The 20,918-nt window shown below is 38.6% G+C and overlaps 1 protein-coding gene across 1 annotated transcript in view; it reads right to left on the bottom strand.

Moving 5' to 3' along the window:
- Positions 1–1,782: 1,782 nt before the first annotated feature.
- LOC137502356 (zinc finger protein 41-like) overlaps positions 1,783–20,918 on the bottom strand; it is a 49,466-nt gene continuing 30,330 nt past the window's right edge. The window contains exons 4-6 of the mRNA XM_068229367.1: positions 12,704–12,786; positions 4,289–4,508; positions 1,783–1,857 (exon numbers count right to left, since the gene is read on the bottom strand). Coding sequence (XP_068085468.1) covers positions 1,783–1,857; positions 4,289–4,508; positions 12,704–12,786 — 378 coding nt within the window. The remainder of the gene's footprint in view (positions 1,858–4,288; positions 4,509–12,703; positions 12,787–20,918) is intronic.

The following is a 20,918-nucleotide window of genomic DNA, read 5'->3' as shown; positions in this document are numbered from 1 at the left end:
CTAACTTAAATGTAAGACGAGATTAGGCGTAAGACAACGCAAAGTTACTTTGTCAGAGGAAAAGAAAGACTGTATTCATTTGCAGGCACAATGCCCAGGACAGCGACCTTGTTGGTGCTGATAACGCTGGTAGCCGCCAGCGAGCCGTTAGATCTACAGATAACTCCCTATGACAACTCACTCGGAGTGTACTTTGAAGATAAGGGAGAAGCAAGGCTGTACAACACCGAATGGACACTAGTTACGTACGTTCAGTTAAATAAGTTGTCCAAAATGTACAATTTAGCCCGTAAGAATTTACAAAGGACCCAGACTCTTTGTATTGATATTGAAAGAGAAATGCACTTATCATGTCAGCACGACATAAGGCTAGTAGAACTCCAGCTAGCACGCATACAGGGATTAAAGGATATAATAAAGAAAATTTCAAGGGGAAGGACGTTAGACAGTAAACGAAGTAAAAGGGGATTAATTAACGTAGTAGGAACCATAGCTAAAACATTATTTGGAACCCTTGATGACGAGGACGCAAGGTTTTACCAAGGTAAAATTAATGAGCTAGAACAGGAACAATTATCCCATATAAAATCAACCAAGGAACAATTAGTAGTAGTGAGATCTACTCTTCAGTCGGTTAACAGCACACTATATGATGTCACAGCTATCGAATTAAAATTAAGCGAAAATTTTGAACAGCTAAAGACATACGTGCAGAATGAAACGTTACAAATTTCAGAGGCCTTCCGTCATTCAGAATTACAGATAATGTTAAATAAACACCTGATTGAACTGCAAGGTGTGTTACTTCAGCTGCATGAACACTATCAGATAATTTTAGATAGTATTATAAATGCTCGGTTAGGACTAGTACAAGTACGCATTCTTAGTCCTGATGATACCTTAAAGGCTTACAAGAAGCTACAAGCGGAATTTCCCATTGCCAATAGAGATAAGAGAAAGTTATGGGTATCGCTCATATCAAATTTCAACAGTGAGCGTGTACCTAACAAAGGACTCCTGTATATATATTTTAAAGCTTCCATTGACAAACGGAATTAAATATTCCCTGTATAAATGTGTTCCCTTCCCTACAAAAATAAAGAACAACCCCAACCACTTTGTGTACCTACAGGAAGAAAAAGAGTATGTAATCTTAGACAAAGAGAAGCAAACATATGCACAACTAGGTAAGGAACAAGTGCAAGAGTGCAAATTAATAGAAGACAATCAAAGGTTGTGTAAATATAATTTTCCTCTAAGAAATGTAATTACCAAGAGACCTTGTATAATCAGTCTGTTAACAGGTGTGAATCACCTCCCCGAAGATTGTGAAAAGAGGGTATTGCCAATTTTTGAGCTCACTTGGATCCCTGTGAATGATAATAAATACATTTACATATCCCCTAATGAAACCCAAGTGACATGCAATTGTAAGGAATCAACTAGTGATGTAAAATTACATGGCCTAGGTATAATAAATTTCATGGATTTGTGTACTGTATATTCTGTAGATAAGATACAAAGTTCAGGGAGTATAAACTCCACCATGAAAGAGGACATTATACCTGAAATTGCACTGGAATATGATTGTTGTGAATCAAGTCATAGTAATATAAAACTCAGTGAAATTCCTGAATTAAACAAAGTGACTTTAGGTAACTTGTTAAATCATGTAAACGACCTGAAATGGACAAGCCAGAAAGTAAGAGAAGTCGAACGCTTGGTGCAACAGCAAGAAACTGAACTCAAGCATAATATAGCATTAAGATATGTAAGTGTATATCAAATTGTAACTTGGAGTGTTTTAACCATAATGATAGTAATATTGTGTTGTTGTTGTTGTGGCTGTTGTAAAAGCTGTAAGTATAAACCCAAGTGCATTGAGGACTACAAGGAACGCTGCCCCAATCTCTGTATCTATCAAAATGTGATTACTGCCAACAGTAAGGCAAGGGTATCGGACGAAGACATTACCGTCCAATTTAAGCAACACTGGGCTACTGGAAGGGCCCCCAGTGAGTCTGATTTGCAATCAGAGTTTGAATTAATAGAAACACCCGAGTCAAGGGTGTTACCGGAAGAGATATTGGCACAGCGTAGTCCCAATAGTAGGAGAGTAAGCTCCAAAAGATTGTAATTCATAAGTATCATAAGTTGTAAAGATTACAGTTTGAGAGTAACGAAATTTATGCAAGAGATGTTTGCATTCATTTCTCCCTAGGGGAGGGAGGTGTCGTGTCCTCCCAGGGACTTGAACCCAGGACTGCTATTTCCTCCGAGGATCGAACCCAGGGAACGTAGGAGGAATAGCTGTACCTGACGTATTGGGATCAGCCTGTAATAGAGGCTAGGAGTCAGGTATAGGCATACCTAATAGGCGTACCTGATAATAATTAAAAGATGTAAAATAATTATATTCATGGAATTGAATAGTCAGTTAAGAGTGGAAATCATGTTTCTTGCATGTTAGGAAATCTTGAGTAACACAGAAGTTTGTCATAGGACGTGAGTAATGTTGATCAGGGCATGGTTCAACCGCATAGACGCAGTAAGAAAGTACTAGAAGGTCTCTTGGATACAGGCCTCTGATTGGCCAGAATTACGGAAAGTTAGGCGGTCACGTACGCAGGTTACCACAAGCTTGGAGAACATGGGGTGTGGCCCCGGAGGCTATATAAGGGCAAGGAAGTCATTATTCAGGACTTCTACCATTCACTTCGCGGACCAGTTGCCAGTAGAATCCCTGCCGGTCGGTAGGAAGATTACGCAATCAGTAATAATAATAATAATAATAATAATAATAAGTATTATATACTTCGACGGACGGCTAATAGACAGACTTCTCGCTCAAGACTTGCCAACATTAAATCTTTATTTTAATTGTACATAGTGTACATATTGTAGTCAACCTTCAGTATCAGAATATATTAACTTCGTGGGATTCCACTTCGTCGATTTCCTCCTGATCTGCACCTTAGTTGAAACTTCCCAACCTATACGTTCCAACCGCTCGGGAACGATCCAAATAACCTTTCAACCAATCTGACCTTTCCTAAGAGCTCACCTATAAGCTCAAATCCTGTCTGTCACGACATTGCCACAAAACACGGTGCAGTGCGGCGTCTCTCTCGCTTGTAGTTCACATGCGCTCCGTTAAGTTTACATGATTCTGAGAACATTTTACCGCGGCTCTGAGAAAAACGTGTGAGTTACTAACTGTATGCTTTCGGATGGGAACTGTTACATAGATTTTCTGAATAAAGATTTTGCGACAGACATTTCACTAGTATGGGTTCTCTTGTGTACGCGCCTACATGTATTTCGAGGGAGCATTTCTCTCGGAGGTGAGCATTATACAAATACAGCAACGGTGTGGCTACACGGCCGTGTGAATCCCCATGTGACGTGTAAGATGTCCTTGGCGGATGAAGGATTTGTCACAAATATTGCAGTAATATAGCTTCACACCAGTGTGAGTCCGCATATGATTAGAGTGTGTTCTTCTATCGGTGAACACCTTACCACAAATACTGCAGATATTCTCGCGCGAGTGCATGCGCACGTGACGTGTCAAATTGGGTTTCAGGCTGAAGGATACGCCACAGGCGTTGCAAACGTACGGCCTCTCGCCTGTGTGAGTCCTTATGTGCTTCGTGAGTGAACTTGTATCGGCGAAGAGCTTACCACAAACATTGCAAGAGAATGGCTTCTTCTCTGCATGAGTAGGCATGTGTTTCAAAAGTGAGCTTTTATAGTTGAAAAGCTTACTACAAATATTGCAACAATATGGCTTTACGCCTGTGTGAGTACGCATGTGGACATTCAGATGGCTTTTCCTAAGGAAATTTACACCACAGACATTGCACCAGTGTTGCTTCTGGGTTGTGTGAATCCGCGTATGATTTGAGAGTGTAGTCTTATCCGTGAAGAGCTTCTCACAAAAATTGCAGCAAAATGGCTTCTCACTTAAGTGTGTGCGCATGTGAACTGTTAAATGGGAAGCCAGGCGGAAGGATTTGCCACAGACCGTGCAGGGGTATGGCTTCTCTCCCGTGTGAGTCCTCATGTGCATCGACAGTGAACTCTTATAGGAGAAGAGCTTACCACAAATATTGCAGGAATATGGCTTATCGCCCGTGTGGATCCGCATGTGGACTTTTAAATAGCCTGTCCTGATGAAAGTTTTACCACAGATATTGCATTCTTTTCCTATCCCACTCGTATGCAAACGCATGTGCTCTTTCAGTCGGTTCCGCGTAGTAAAGAATTTATGACAAAATTTACACACAAGGAGCAGGTGGATCCTCAGGTGTTCCGTCAAGCTACTTCTGCAGCCGAAGAGCTTTCCACAGTAATCGCATTTGAAGGAACGATCATCTTTGTGTCTCTTCAGATGTCGCAAGTGGCACAACTTCCCAGCCAGAAACTGTCCGCACACATTGCACCTAAAACAAGGTGCTCCGCCATCCGGACGTTGATGATCTGCGTTGCTCACCTCGGGCCTCGATCTACAGTGACAATTAAAACCATGTGATCACTAGTTCAACAGCCAAGTACACTACAACTCTCACACAAAGAAATTGCTACTGAACATTCCACTCGCTGATATCCCATTCAGAGAGCACGTTACTAATGAACATCACATTCGTGAGGGTGAACATCATCTGAGGTCAAATTCAGTGGTCTTAAATTTCAAAACCTATCACTTGTTACGAGGATGTGGCGCGTCTTTTCTCACGAATCATAATATGTCGCGCTAGAAACTTTTGACGGTTTAGGAATGTACGAGCTCAAAGGCAACCTTCTAAATAGAGGTCCCTTGTTGGATATTACTGAAGGCTGTTACATCCACTAGGATATATAATTCAATTCAGGCTTCAATTTGAGTGAAATTTCAGAAAAATCTTATGATTTCCTGATCGCATTTTTTAGAAACAATAAAATTCTCAATAGCAGATTAGTCTTTCAAGATATGCACAATAACTTTTTCAAGCCACTCACATTCTCTGCATTACCCTCGCTAAATTCCCTGTCTTTCCATCCCTCTACACCTCACCCGCTGCCCCTCCATACTCCCCTGTCCATCTTCTACCACAGCACACGGTGCATCTGCGACACGGTGCATCATAACATTCAGTATCTTCTCTAACGCACACCACAGCACTTGGCAATAGAAGTGAGTCGTACACTGTTTCGTTACTTCATGTAAAATACTCTCTAGTCTAAATACTGAATTCCGCTATTTTTTCTTTTCTTCAGGTCTCATATTGAACTCCGAATTCCTTATAGGACACTGGCACATAATATGGCATCCACCTTACATATAAAACAATAACAAACTTCAAATTACTACTACAGCACAATTCCCAAGTTTGGAAAATGAACACAACGTCTTGCTCCTATACTGTAATTCTCAGCCAGAAATATTCAACTGATTTTTCATGTAACGAAGACACACATCACACTCCTAAAATATATTATACAAGTCTTTTTCTTATCTTAAACTATAGGCAACACAAAGTTGTACCCGGAATCTCAAGATCCTATTAGACTTGCAGAAAACTAGTTTTAAAGTGTGATGTTTTGTCATAAGAACCAGTGTCATGTTTTCAACCCAAAATTGTTGAATCTCATACTTATAAGTGGAAAAAACCTATTGAGCATTTCGTTATGGAAATTCAAGATTGGACTCTGATATTCTTATTGATATCAATAAGGAAACTATTTTAAAACGTTACGTGTTGTTATAGAATGAATGTTAACATTTTTAACAAAGTGTTGTCAAAAATTTCCTAATTCATTATCAATAATTTTAACCCTTAGTCTATCTCAATCATTTTAAACATAGAGTTACATTGTTATAGTGCATTGCCCTGTATGGTTATTTATATATGTATCTACGTTTTTTTTTCAATTTTTGGCTTAAGATGACACAGAAATTGGTGTTGAAGCTAGTCCAACTACTAATTAAACTGTTGTACATTAACCATTATAACTGTGTTCTGTATTGAATTGGTGGACCCATAAGTAGTTCCCATTATACTACTATGCATTACGTCCGTCTATGTCTCAACTGAAGTCTTAAACAGAGGCCGTATGCAACATGGAAACCCATAATCCTGATGAAATCCTGGAAAGGCTGGAATATAACAAGCAGATGACGGCTCTTTCCCTAACACTGACGCTTTCTTTTCTCCTCGAGATATTGCTGCGATAGACTTTATAAAACTAATTGCTTTACGACGCACCGACACAGATAGGTCTTATGGCGACGGTGGGACATGAAAAGGCCATGAGTGGGAAGGAAGAGGCCGTGTCCTTAATTAAGGTACAGCCCCAGCATATGCCTGGTGTGAAAATGGGAAACCATGGAAAACCATTTTCAGGGCTGCCGACAGTGGGGTTCGAACGTACTATCTCCCGAATACTGGATACTGGCCGCACATAAGGCGACTGCAGCTATAGAGCTCGCTACATTATGAAGTCGAAAAAGAATATGGCTTTAGTAGTAGTGTTTTATTGCAATGTTCTTATACCGTGAATTTGTACCCAAATGCAAGCTATCATTAGCTTTAATATTCTTACAAATGTTCCTTTAACACTACAGCTAGAAGGAGAATGAAAATCCTGGTTTGAGCCAAAATTTGAGATTACAGGACATTGAATTTACTCATAGTGGATATTGCTGCTACACAAAAGAAGGAATGAGATTCCTTCTACTTCAAAAGATCATGGACAAAGTGAATATTTATAGTGGAATGATAACATCATTGGATAGCTTCCAAGTCTATGCCTGTCTCCCCACCGCAGAGTGGTTCTACATATTCTAGCAAAGAAGAACGACGAATTCGAATTTCTTGGTTAAAGGTGAGATCAGGAACAAGAGAAAGGTCGATCACGAAGGCCAAAATACATTGTAGCATGAAGTAGCACTTCCCATTTCACGCTGTATGCACCGAGTTCACATGGACCAGTCGAATTCATGACTTCCTAACAAGCAAAATAGTGGAAGGCGCGACCACATGTTACTACTGCACTCTTAGGAGAAATTAAGCGGACAAATGATGAAAGGGGGACAATGATTCCAGATACGACAGGCTAAACCTCTTGGTCATCACACAAGGTATTGATGTTGACACCACTAGAAAACAGGGGCAGAGAATATGACACTGGACTGTATGCCATACATTTTGTGGCAAAAGGTGTAAAATTCTGTAGCCAATCTTCTTTATGTGATCATGTGATCTTTGACACAAGTAATTATATAAGGTTCACAATTAGTTTTTCAGTAAAATTATATTATATTTTGCTTTTATAAATATTCTCCACGAACCAGCTACATTGCTGTAACACGAGGCACATCCCAGGCGATGGATACGGCTTTCCCACTAGAATGTGGGCAGACTTGAGTGAAATATAATAGCTCTCGAGAAACAAACACGCACAAAGTCCTTAATGGCAATTTTGGTGGAGAGTGACACATTCCTTTCAGGAAGTTAATGCAGAAAGGAACGTAGTGTTTCTTCTCTAGAGGATCGGCTGCAAAAGGCGTCTGTTCCCCATGTACGGAGCGGCGTAACTACCTGGTGTCACTAGCTCACAAATGTTTCAAGACAAACCGGCTGTAAAATAATATCATCACATGATTACAGAAATATGTCTCATTTAATCGGTACCAAGGTTAGGGCCTCCTCTGGAAGGGAAACACTTTGGCAGCGCCCAGTCAGCATGCAAAGTTAGCAAGGGTTACTGTAGCACGGGCTGTGGCAGCTAAGCAAGCCAGTACCCCCATTCTGTATCGCATCACTGAACTATGTCTGGATGAAGCAGCAAATTAGCCACAGCACTGGTGAGAAGGCATCTGTGAGTTGCAGGAAAATGAAGGAGTGGAGAAAAGCCATGAAAAATGCGGTCCGCTTAATAAGTGATGTATAATGGAAGCCGAAGATGAACTAATGGTGTTGGCATTATTATGGAATCAACATTTGACGGTTCGGTCTGTGACGTGCAGAAGTGTGACAATCGCTTGATGTAACTCGTCTACATTGGGGAGAGAAGGAAATTATAATTTTTCAGTGGAATGCTCCAAAACTGGCCTGAGCACGGAAACCAAAGATGCCTTCTGGGCACTGCCTCACAATAAGACCGCTATCTTATCGTTGCTGGTGATATAAATGGACATGTCGGATGGATGGAAGAAGAACCCACAATCTATGGCGGACATAGATATGGGCGGAAGAACGATGGCCAACAAATTCCTAATTAAGCAGAAACTATCATTGCGAAGACACAGTTCAAAAAGTGTGATATTCATCTAGACACGTACTACAGTGGCTCCCATCCAACTCACATTGACTACATCCTCGTGAGATGAAGGAAACTCAAAGACGTCCTAGAGACAACAGACGTTCCTTACGAAACCGCTGCGATGAACATCGACCTGTCATCTGTAAGCTGCAGATAAAGTCACCAAGAGCCCAATACTTCGCAGGAAATGGATTAAATAGGATGAAATGGTGGCGCCTGAAGGAGGCCAACGTTGTTGCAAAAGTTACAGTGCCACAAATCACCATAGTTCAAGCGAGCCTGAGTAAAGTGAAAGATGCCGCACGCTATATTCTTGGAACAACTAAGTCGGGCGATGACAACGAAGGATTAACTATGAAAAGTGGCTTCGGAATGACGATGTTAATTATGCAGTACGGTTAAAGATACAACTGTATGACGAGTTTGTTGCTCGTTGCAATGCCTACAAAGCAACCACTAGTAAAGTGACGGAGGTCGTTGCTGTAACAAAAGCAAACCGGTAAGCAGGTCTATATGTCAAACTTGACACACGCGAAAACTAGCGAGACATTTAACAGCCAGTCAAATCGGGGCATCGCAAAACGGACAAAGTCCAACGTTTCTATGGCATCAATGATGAAACAGACGATTTGGTACTCGACTGGCGGGAAGCGCGAGTACACTTGGAAAAATTTCAATCACTTAATTTCCATATCTACCAATCCCAATCACCTCTGCTGTTGAAGGTCGAATGTAGGAAACTGACATCACCGAAGTCCACGCAATGTTGAAGGAAATGAAACCAGGGAAGCCATCTGTCCTGATTATCCTCCGGCAGAGTTTTGTTTCTATCAGTGGGAGGATGCAAGAGCAATCTTTTCAACCATATCACCAAAGAAGTTCAAAAACCAACAGATTGGTGATGGAGTTTCCATTCAAAAATAAGGACAGCCCTGCCGATTCTCCTCATTACCGCCCGATCATACTTCTGAGCCACGCAATGGCGGATTTCAAATAAATCTTCAACAAAAGATGAGCGAATTAGCCAAACATACTACAAGCCAAGCTGGATTTGTGTAAAATTATGGCACAACAGGAGCAATCCATGCTGCAGGGCTGTAACTTGAGAGACACTTTGAAAAGAATAAGAGGATTCGTCACGACTTTCTGGACCCTGAGAAAGCCTTCCATCGGGTACCTCATAACCTAATCAGTAAGCAGTATAAGAACATGACATTCCAGAGCACCATGTTGAGAGAGTATAATAGCTATATGAAGAATTAAGGCGTTATATTCAAGCTGCCGCAGGAGCGTCTACTGAACTCCACATAACTGTAGGAGTCCACTCGATTACATCAGACCTGCACAGTCCAATACCATGGACACTTCTCTTTGCAAATGATGCCCTTCTGGCTGAAAAGAATAAGCTCGATCTCCAGCATCAAACTGAAGACTGGAATAATCGACTAGTGCAATATATACTGCGCCTCAAAAAGAAGAGAGAATACATGACACTACATTGTCGATAAGTTGGAACCGTGCATATTGACGGTGAAGATATAGCATAAGCAGAGAAATTTACGTATCTTGGCTCCACAATCCCTGATGATGGCTGACTTACTGATGAAGTCAACTTACATATATATAATGCCTGACTGAAGTGAGAATAACACTGGTTTGGGTATGTGTTGCGTGCAGAGGACGATATGTTGGGAAAGTCAGCATATACAAAGAAAGTTGGTGAAAAGAAGCACAAGCGAGGAACAAGACATCATAGGACAGATAAAGTGTACAATGACTTGAAAGCTGTGATGCTACATACAGATATAGCCCAAGACCAAACTAACTGGAGGCAATGAATCACAACACCTGACTCTACCACAAGGCAGGACTGACACTAAAGAAGCAGAATTACAAGAAGCAGATTGATGAATACTCTGTTATCAAAATAGGATACAGTGGATATTTTACACATCCTATAATTCAACTCTGTACGTTCAAATTCTCTCCCCTCCAAGATCTAAAAAAAAACCTAATTTCACAAAATAGAGTAGTGTTTTTCATGTTTAAGGGACTTCTATAAATGCACAATAAACAAAAATATATAACTCAACAAAATAAAAATTTCAGGATTATCTGTGTTAATGGGGTCTGAGAGTTTGAATATTGGTGAATTTCTATGAATACCAGCAAGAGGGGAGTCAGTCAGTGTATTCTAGCCTGGATGGAATTTTGCAGTTCATATTCCTGCTTACATCTGTCACAGATAGCTGATGATCAGAATAATCAATTTGTTATTTTCATCACAATCAAGTCTATAAGTATGAAGACCATGGAGGACTAGCACAAAGTGGTCAGCTCAGGGCAATGAGACATTCGACACTCTTCCAGTGCAAGGAAACCGCATCACTAAGTGGTTAGTTCAGAATCATGTGTCTCTACACAAACAGAAGTTAGCCTCATCACTAATTATTTAGCTCAGGCTGATGTATCTCTCCACTAATGGAAGGTAATCTCATCACTAATTGGTAAGCTCAGAAATATGTGTCTTTTGACTGCCAGCAATTAGGGAAATTTTATGAAACTGAAAACTGGTTCTTGTATATTTCAGTACCAAATTGACATGGCAAATCTTTCAGACATTTTAAAAGAAATCATTTAAGTTGCTGAATGATATTTGTAGACTTCTGAAATAAGAGTCAGGATAACAGCGTCTGAGGTGTGATATAAAACAAAGTGGGAAGCAGCAGATAAGATCCGGTTGACTGAATCCTTCCGAAGCATCTCAAATCTAGGATATAAAATGGACTAAGCTACGTAGACAATGGTCTGTCATCTGCCTTATATACCAAGGAAAAAGAAAACACACAAAAGGCTTGTTGCTTTGCTGGTTCGAGTGTGCCTCTGCACAAAATATGTTTAGGAAGAAGAAAACTAATTTAAACTCCATCCAAAAATAGAAATATGCACTTGTGTGTGAAAAGTATTCATGAACAACATTTTCATTGGTGGTCATAACACAATACTCTTCTCTAACATAGCTTATGTGTCCTGTTACACAAGAAATACAAACAAGCAGCAGAATTTGAACCTCAAAGAGATGATGCATTTGGGCGATCTTCAGTTGTGTGCATATTTCTACTCTCACTAATGGGAGAGTGTAAGCGGGTACTGGGCAATTCTGAGGACTGACATGAATATTTCTTGCCAGTAATTGAACATTCAAGTAACCAACAATGATGTGAGAGCAAAAAATGAATTAGTGAGTATTCCAATGGCACACCTAGAATTCAAACAACACTACTGCATTCAGTGCTTGAAAACAGCATATACACTTGTGCTACTTTGCAACGTCAGTGACAAAAATTACAATTTTGAAATAATATTATATCATTATATTATTAATTACCTACTTTCACGAGATAATAAATTTACTTACTTGAAGAAACCTGAACAACAATCGGCAAACTGCACAAATTTAAAGTCCATTTTATTAGTTTATACTGATCGTGTAAATGTGTTTGCAATCAACAGACTACAAGCACGTGACTGACAATGAACACTAAAATGAATAGTAGGAATTGGCGACAATCACTAAGTGTGACCAAAACACTGGAACAAATATAAATTCAATACTACGATATATCTTTACACTTACAACAATGTGGAAGTTTTATTTGATAACTATGATATCTAAGATGTAGCACTACTGATCTGAACGTTTCATTTCTACAACACATTATTTGCTTTGGTGTCAACAAATGGAGGAATCTGACTTTACACACAAGAGAGCAGAAAAATCGTAAATATAAAGAATGTAACCTAATAAATAACTTAAAAATAATTTTTTGAGTTATTGCACTATCAAACTCAGCCATCATTACCTTGTTAATGAACGTATTTATGTTAGTTTGATATATTACGTTGTTTACAAAGTACATAAAACCTAACAATTTTGAATTTGTAGATTTAGTTCATAATGTACAAACATGGCTTTTGCCGCGTTTCACTGTTGGTACGAACGTACAAAATTACTGAGAATATCTGGAGGTAATAACTGTAAATGATATTTCAGATGATAAGAATGTGATGGACAAATGATGCGGTGACAGTGAAAGAACATTTTTTTTTGGTTGCTTAAAGGTATTGTAAAAAAATACACATCAAAAATATCTAACTTTTACAGAGATTCAATAAAACTACTTGATGGAACATAAACATGATCTTAGAGATGCTGAAAATTGTAGATAATTTCAACCAATAGAAATTTTAGATATTAGTGTTTAAATGTAACTTTGTAAAGAAAGGATTAAACTGATGAAAATGGCCAATTTTGGAGATAAACCAACTACTATTGAACACAACCGTGAATATGTAGAACCTATTCCGTACTGTATAGGATTTGCAGTGTACGTACTTTGTTTCTTCTTTGATGTGTGGCAACAGCTGATCATCAGCATGATCTCCTATGAATATTTCCTCCTTAATATCTTCGGATGGCTATAAGTAAAAAAGAACAAAAGTAGAATAAAGAAGTAAGGTAATAAAAAATATATATGCCTAAACAAGAAACATCTGAGGAAATAAATTTCATAGTGGCACAAGACGAGTACAAATAACTTATCTCCCATTTTAGAAATATAAGAATGGAAAGGAATAATCAAATCAAAATCATTTTATATACAAAAGAGCTGCCTACCTTGGTGGCAAATGGTACACACAAAAAATAAACATTTTTATCAAGCGCTAAAACTTAAATGAACAGAGAAGAAGACAGTTTCCTAAAATGCAGTATTGTACAATTTACACTAATTTTTTCTACAAGACACACAGCTCATCCTTAAAAAATTGCATTATTTACAAAATTCTGCTCATAGTACCTTCTGTATTTACAAACAATTAACTCATAAACATGTGGAATAAATTGAAATAATACTATAAAACTGCTATTAGATAAAAATTTACGTTTCATTTATTTATTGTACTTTTTAACCCTTTTTGGAACCTAACATACATAATGACCTGTTAAATCTTAACCTGAGACCCTTCTGCCCCTGCTTTTCAGAAAATTGATAAGGGAGGTAAGAACATGGAAAGGAACACACTGTAGGATAGCAGTAGGCAAGAAAAGGACGAATGTTTGTAAATATGAAAATTTAAAATTGCCTACATATTTGTGAATATTCAACAGAGTATATGTACATATGAAGGCACTTCCGTGTATGTTTATATGTACGATTTAAGGAAAATAAATGATGATAATCATAATAAATACTATCGCCAAATCATTACCCAATACCATTTCTTCCTTCTCTTTCTCTTTCTGTTGATCCCTATTTCCGCAATGACTAGCTAATTTCCTTATCCTCGTATATTCATATTTCCCTGTTCCCATCTTTCTATACATGACTTGATTTGTCACCTCTTTCTTCACTCCCATCTTTCTATACATGACTTGTCACCTCATTCCTCATTTTCATGTTCCAATATACTTTCCCTCCAAAAACACTTCACTGTAATATCAAATAATCCACATTATTCCTACCACTTCCGCAACAAGTAGACAAAGCTTAAATCATAACCATAGAAATATCCATCAGCCCTTTCTGTACATCACATTAAGATCTAAAAACAAAAATAAATAAATAAATAAATAAATAAATAAATAAATAAATAAATAAATAAATAAATCAATCAATCAATCATCATTTAGGGCTATCCATTTTTTATGTAGAAAAAAATTGTGAACATGTATGAAACAACTCCCTTGGTAAATTACCTCAATCACTAAATCATCATCCTGTAAGTAAACATTTGCCAAATTTTTCCCTTTGAATTCTAACTTATTTTCATGTTGTGACCTTTCCCACATTTAAAGAACATGACTGAAATTTATTCATCAACTAATGTCATTCCAAGCCATCTTCCCAATGACATCTCAGAATATACTGCTTAATAAAACAGCTTGTCTCTTTTATCCAAGTTTTCCCAGTCAAAACAAAACAAACATAATCAACTCGTATACATGTGGACTTAACTCAAATAATACTATAGAACTGCTATTAGATAAAATTTACATTTCATTTATTTATTGTATTTTTTACCCTTTTTGGAACCTAACATACATAATGACCTGCCGCGTCTTAACCTGAGATTCTTCTGCTATCAGGTAATAAAGTTCTCATAATACTGCGCTTTTCGACCCAATCCCATAACTGTTTCAGGATCAAATAAAGCTTTACCTCCTCTAATGCTTTAATTTCTACTTTCTAGAAATACACCACATGTAGCCTATTAATTTGGTAAAAGATATATTTCTACATTTATGTAAATTATCAACCTTTATAAACATATCCTTGAACATATTTGGTGGTGAAGTTACTGCTTGGGATATCCCTGTCCTCAATAATATATTTTTTAATGTAGTTGCTACTGTGAGAATCACAATGTAATTTCATTATTCAGATGGTTCTGTGTCATTTTGTTAGTGAAATTGTTCTGTTGTTTATCGTCTATATCTGCATATTGTTGTTGTATGGAAGTAAATAATCCAATCTACTGTTAAGACTGTGCATTCTGTAAGTTGCGTGCATTATTGATACTATTCACCAGTTGAGTTGATTTTTTTAAGAGTGTTTCTAGAGAACTGTCAAATTTTGAGGTTATTGGGAGACGAAAAGAACTATCGCCAAGAAAGATAGGCAATGTCAGGGAGCTACATTTTGAGAAATATTATTCACAGCAAGAGATAGCTTTTAGATAACAAATATCACAGCAATCTGTTAGTACAATTTAAAAATGTGAAACAAGAGGAAGACAAAATATCAACAATGTGTTACAAACCGTGGGCAAAAGAAGAAACTAACCCCAATGAGTAAGCGAAAACTGATTAATTCGTCAGTAAACAATTGCAAGGCTACTTGTTCGGATTTACTTCAGAAATTGGAAGAGTATGGGTCATTTGCATCAGCCAGGACTGTGAGATGAGAGCTGTTTAATGCTGGAGTGAAAGCAAGACGACCTTGAAGAAGAGCAAAGATTACCCCTGCTATGGCTCCAAAGAGGTTCCAGTGGGGCAAGAATTTCCAGAATTGGTCAGCTGATGACTGGAATAGACAAGTCCATGACAACAACTGCAAATCCTAAATAATCATTCATTATTCCATTTTAAACTAACCTACCTGATGTAACCATACAGTACATTAAATGTGTGAAATTTCTCTTTGGAACTGTGTAGATTACTGCATTTAATGCCAGGTTTATTTGTTTTATTTAATTCAGGTTTGCTTTAGTGACTAATCAATATTTACTGTCAAGGAAAAGGCAAGTCAATATATGTGAAGAAATGTCAGTATATAGATTGTGTGAAGCAGAGACTGAAGCATCCACCTTCAGTTATAGCCTGGAGTGTGTTTTCTTGGACGATTATATATTGTCAAAGGAATTATGAGATGTGAACAGTATAGTATAAAGAACCCGTCTGCCACCTTAGGTGCAAGAGTGGTTTGGCCTAAGTGAAACAAAAGTAATGGAATTTTAAAGCAAAACAATGTAAAAGTGCTTGATTGGCCCAGAAACAGTCCAGATATGAACGCCACAGGAAAACTTAGGGCAACAGCAATGAAAAATAAATATAACAACAAAAATCGTCTTCAAGATCTTGTTTCAAGTGTCAGTGTAAAATACTGATTCAGGGTATCCCCTGTCAAATCAAGTGACACATTAAAGCTAAGGGGATGCATACCAAGTACTAAAGTCATAGACTTAAATATTGGTAACATCTTATGTGTTCAATTCTCGATTACTTAATGTTTACTTTAATAATTTAACCACGTCCTTATAGCCACCCATTTAGTCACTATTTTATCTAGCCCGATATATTTGACCTCCTGAATCTAATATATCTGCTATATCTTGCTGGAATATACAGGATGAGCTTCGGTGGAATGATGTTTCCTAAACCTAAACTACTTTCTATCGAACCAGTTGTTAATTTCGTAAACGTGTACAATCAGACAGAATGCATTCCAAGAGCTTGCATGCAACACCAGTCAAGATGACTAGTGTGTAATTACTGGCTTATAAGTTCATCACATTTTCTTTATACACAGGATGCAACCTCACTAATTCTTCATTCATCCAGTATAGCTGCTTCATACACACACTAATCAATTAAGCACTACAGATTTGGTACTATATCTAAACGAACTAACTTTCGAATACACCCAGAAATTTTACAAATCCCAGCAGAATTTCTAGATTTAAATTTTTGTATCTTATTTTCAATGTCTGTTTTATATTGTAGATCCATGTGGACATTGTAAAGTAATTCCAAAAGATTGGAAGAAACTGTCAACTGCATCAGGTACTGCAAGAGGACATGACCATAAAAATGGTAACATATCCTATACCTCACGAGTGACGGGTGCGATGCCCACTTGCTGGTGAACGGTGTCTTTTTCACGTGATGCAAGACTGCAATCCCCACGGACTAACGGAGTATACACATTCCCATGTTGTATAATTGCTACTCCATACCCTCCTCAGTCAATATTCAACACCGTACACAGCAACAAGATGTAGTACCATGCAGTATATTCTGGACTTCAGATGTAGTGACATCATTCAGTCACAGAGTGTGTCTTCCCTTCAACTCAACCATGCTGCCTTTATCATAATTCGCACTTCAACAACTACCACAATATCAGTCTGTAGGTAAGAACAGATACCTCAATCAACTTGGATGGAGCCATTAGATGGTTCGGATGACTCCAGGTATTCACTCTCCTTTTTGTTCATTCAGAGGTTGTATTGTAAGAAACAGGTATACCGATCTTCGCCTTGATGCTGCAGTCCCATTCTGGGTCTATCAGCAAGTGCAACATCATCTTATATAAGGGAATCTTAGAAACACTCCCTTGCAGGTCCAATGTGGTGGTGTCCATGCTGAGGACAAAGGGCAATGGGGACAGAGTGGTACATTGGTGTACACACCAACTTTCAGTGAGAAGCTCTCCGAGACGTTGATAGAGCAACATACACAACCCCTGGTGTTCGTGTATAGCATCTTGATCCAAATTATAAGCATTTCTGGTACACCATGGTGACGAGAGGAGACCAGATCACATGCTTTGGAACACGGTCAAAAGTCATTCAGAGATCAAGGAAGGCAATGTACATCGCCTGATGATGCTCTCAGTGCTTTTCAATTAGCATTCTGGCAGTGAAAATTGGATGAGTTATTCCAGCACCCTTAATGAAGATGTACTGTTTAGCTATAATGCCGACGATTTCACCCAGTCAATAATGGATACTCCCAAAGGTCTCCTCATGCACAATTGGCGGCAAATTTGACGGTAATTTGCACATCTGCTGGATTATCATTTTGCTTAAAATAGGCACAAGGATGTTTGTAGCCGAACGACTGGGAACAGAGCCAGAGTCAACTCTGGCACTGAACAGCCTTGTCAGCCAGTTGATAATGTGTTCTTTAAACTGCTACAACTTCCAGAAGTTTGCTGGAAGGTCATATGGTCCTGGTCCTTTTTGGCTCTTCATACTCCTAATGGCACTGTCGACTTCCTTTGATGGGATGCATAAGATGGGACTCACCATCTGGAATAGGGTGATGGAATTTTTTGCTAGTGGCTTTACGTCGCACCGATACAGATAGGTTTTATGGCGACGATGGGATAGGAAAGGCCTAGGATCTGGAACGAGGTGGCCATGGCCTTAATTGCCTGGTGTGAAAACGAGAAACCAAGGAAAACCATCTTCAGGGCTGCCGACAGTGTGGTTCGAACTCGCTATCTTCCGGATGCGAGCTCACAGCTGCGTGCTCCAAACTGCACGGCCAACTCGCCCGGTATGACGGAATTCAATGCAGGAAATCTCTACAAATATTGTAGAGCCAATGTTGGAGGATTTCTTGTCTCTCCTGTAATCACTGGTCATCCTCGCCTCTGATGCACACAGAGTGCTCAATACTTGTGTCAATTTTGGTCAGCTGGAAAACTGTTCCTTTTAATTCCTTCGAGTTCAGTGGTGTGCAGTGTTTATCAGAACTATACCGACAAAAAGTCAGGGTGCTCTTCATGTATGTTAAGAACAATGGTTCAATCAGACTGACAGGGAACATTATTCTTTTTGAGACAATTGGGTTAAATTGTTCCTTCCTGGTGCGCAATTCAAACTGACGAGCTGCTGCCATGTTTCAGGAAAGATAAGGGTAGACAGAGGTTGTGGAGTGTATCAGACAGACATAATGCATCACACGTACGAAAAAATTCCCAAGTAACTCCAGAAAAGAACCCTACTCAGAAAAACTGCCTAAGACATGATTCTTCAATTAGAGTAAAAGACTCAAAAACAACTCACTTCAACTATTGTTGACAATGCGAACATTCAGTACCACACGATAAAACAAACAAATTCTCTCACTGAGGGACAGAGAAAATGAAACAACAATCAAGAAATAGGTTTTATCACAGTAGTTCTACGAACTCTACCTGTTCTGTATCAACACAGATCTATCCATATTAAGAAACAAGGTATACACTTGTTTGAAAATAAACCGACGACCAGAATTATCCCATGGAATATTTTGAAGCTAATACTCAGAGAAGTGTAAGAAAAAACTGGTAAACTAGTAAATTAGTAAACAGGAATCCAGGATCAAAGGTATCTGGGCGGAGAGAAACGCTCATGTTTCAATTTATCTCCAAAGAGAAGAGACTGGTTTGGAACAAACACATTTCAATGCAATTTGGCTCATTAACAAATAGTAAATTTAATTATTATTTTACTGTAAAACCAATATTCATATTAAAATTAACGGCTGAAAGACAGCTGGGCATCTCAGAAAAGTTAACTGTTAATAATGTCGAATGATACTGCGTAGGCACTGTACAAGTCTACAGATAGCATCACTTTGAATTTATACATAACAATTTATACTGAAAATGAGACTTTCACACCTCATATAGGACTTCTACACACAAATTTTACTAATTGAACAAAGATTGGAAAATGCTGTGGCCACTGCATTCACTTTCACTCAAGACGCTTATAAAGTCGCCAACGTTCTTAAAAAGTGCAACATGAAAATCTTTAAGAACCAATAGAAGAAATCTTGATATATTACACAACTCTTTTTTTGCTAGGGGTTTTACGTCGCACCGACACAGATAGGTCTTATGGCGACGATGGGATAGGAAAGACCTAGGAGTTGGAAGGAAGCGGCCGTAGCCTTAATTAAGGTACAGCCCCAGCATTTATTACATAACTCTAACTCATTAAATAAATCTGATGCTTTTTCTAATTCTGGAGTATACAGATTCTAATGTAACAACTGTAGCTCTTCGTACATTGATCAGACTGGAAGAAACCTTATTACCAGATACTTCGAACATGACAACACCATAAAATATAACAGATTATCTGCAATAGGACAACACATGTAAGACTGAACATAATTTCATCAAAATTGAACAGAATATGGAAATACGTAAAATTATCGACAAAGGCCCCCTTCTAAACACACCTGAAAAATTGTTTCATTCACCTTGACTAATACTTCAACACGAATTTCAATTTAAACACATTTCTGAATAACACAATATTCTATTAGACTTCCTCACTCTCATTTTCAAAAATGCTAAATCTCTAAACTCGAATTCGATTTTCCATGCCTTACACAGTTCCTAGCCACGTTTTCTACCTCCAATAACCTGTCCACGTGACCAGCCTTATTTCTGTATCACATCCTTTCCTTTCTTCTTTCTTCATTCCACTTCCCGCTTTACCTCCTATCTAATTCAACCTCTCTCTATATATACCTGCTTTAGTTACTATTTATATTCTGATCCACACTTATTTATCTTCTATTAACATCTTTGTTTTCCTCCCTTTCACTTTCCCGCACTGAACTGCGTATTATAATATCACTTACGGTTCAGATCATTACAACATTTAAATTTAAACCTTACGCCACCTCAAGCACTATCTGAGCTCTTATCTTCAAAGAAATCACACGCTTTGTAAATGTGTTTTTCAACTGTTCTAATATTGAGCTTTATAACTTTATTCTTTTGTCAATTGTTTCTTATGTCAACTGTTCTGCATCTCCAAACTTCATGAATCTGACATACGAGATTCTATAAACATTACTATATATTTCTATCGTCAAGTAAAATTACATAGGAAATGTCATGGGATAGTCACTTAATAGCGTTTTTTGGTCTCCTCTGGCCCTGCGAACTGCAGTGAGAAGCCATGGAAGTGAGTCTACAAGTCTCTGGTAGTCCTCTGGACGCAGCTGACACCAAATTGTTTGCAGAGCGGCCGCCAATGCTGGTCTGTTCGTGGGTGCAGGAGCCATGGTACGGGCCTGCATTCTGGGACATCCCAGATAAGCTCGATAGGGTTCATATCGGGGCTCCTGGGTGGCCATGGCAGTCGTTGGACCTCCGCTGCATGTTCCTGGAACCATTCCCGGTCGACGTAGGAGCGATGTGGCGGCGCGTTATCATCTTGAAACACCGCAGAACCGTCTGGGCGCTGGAAGGCCAAAAATGGGTGGAGATTGTCTCCGAGCAGCTCAACATACCGCGTACCATTCAAAGTCTCTTCCA

This window comes from Anabrus simplex, chromosome 10, assembly GCF_040414725.1.
Source record: "Anabrus simplex isolate iqAnaSimp1 chromosome 10, ASM4041472v1, whole genome shotgun sequence".
Taxonomy (NCBI): Eukaryota; Metazoa; Arthropoda; class Insecta; order Orthoptera; family Tettigoniidae; genus Anabrus; species Anabrus simplex.
The sequence above is the reverse complement of the archived record's forward strand: the minus strand, read 5'-3'. Positions and strand labels throughout refer to the sequence as shown.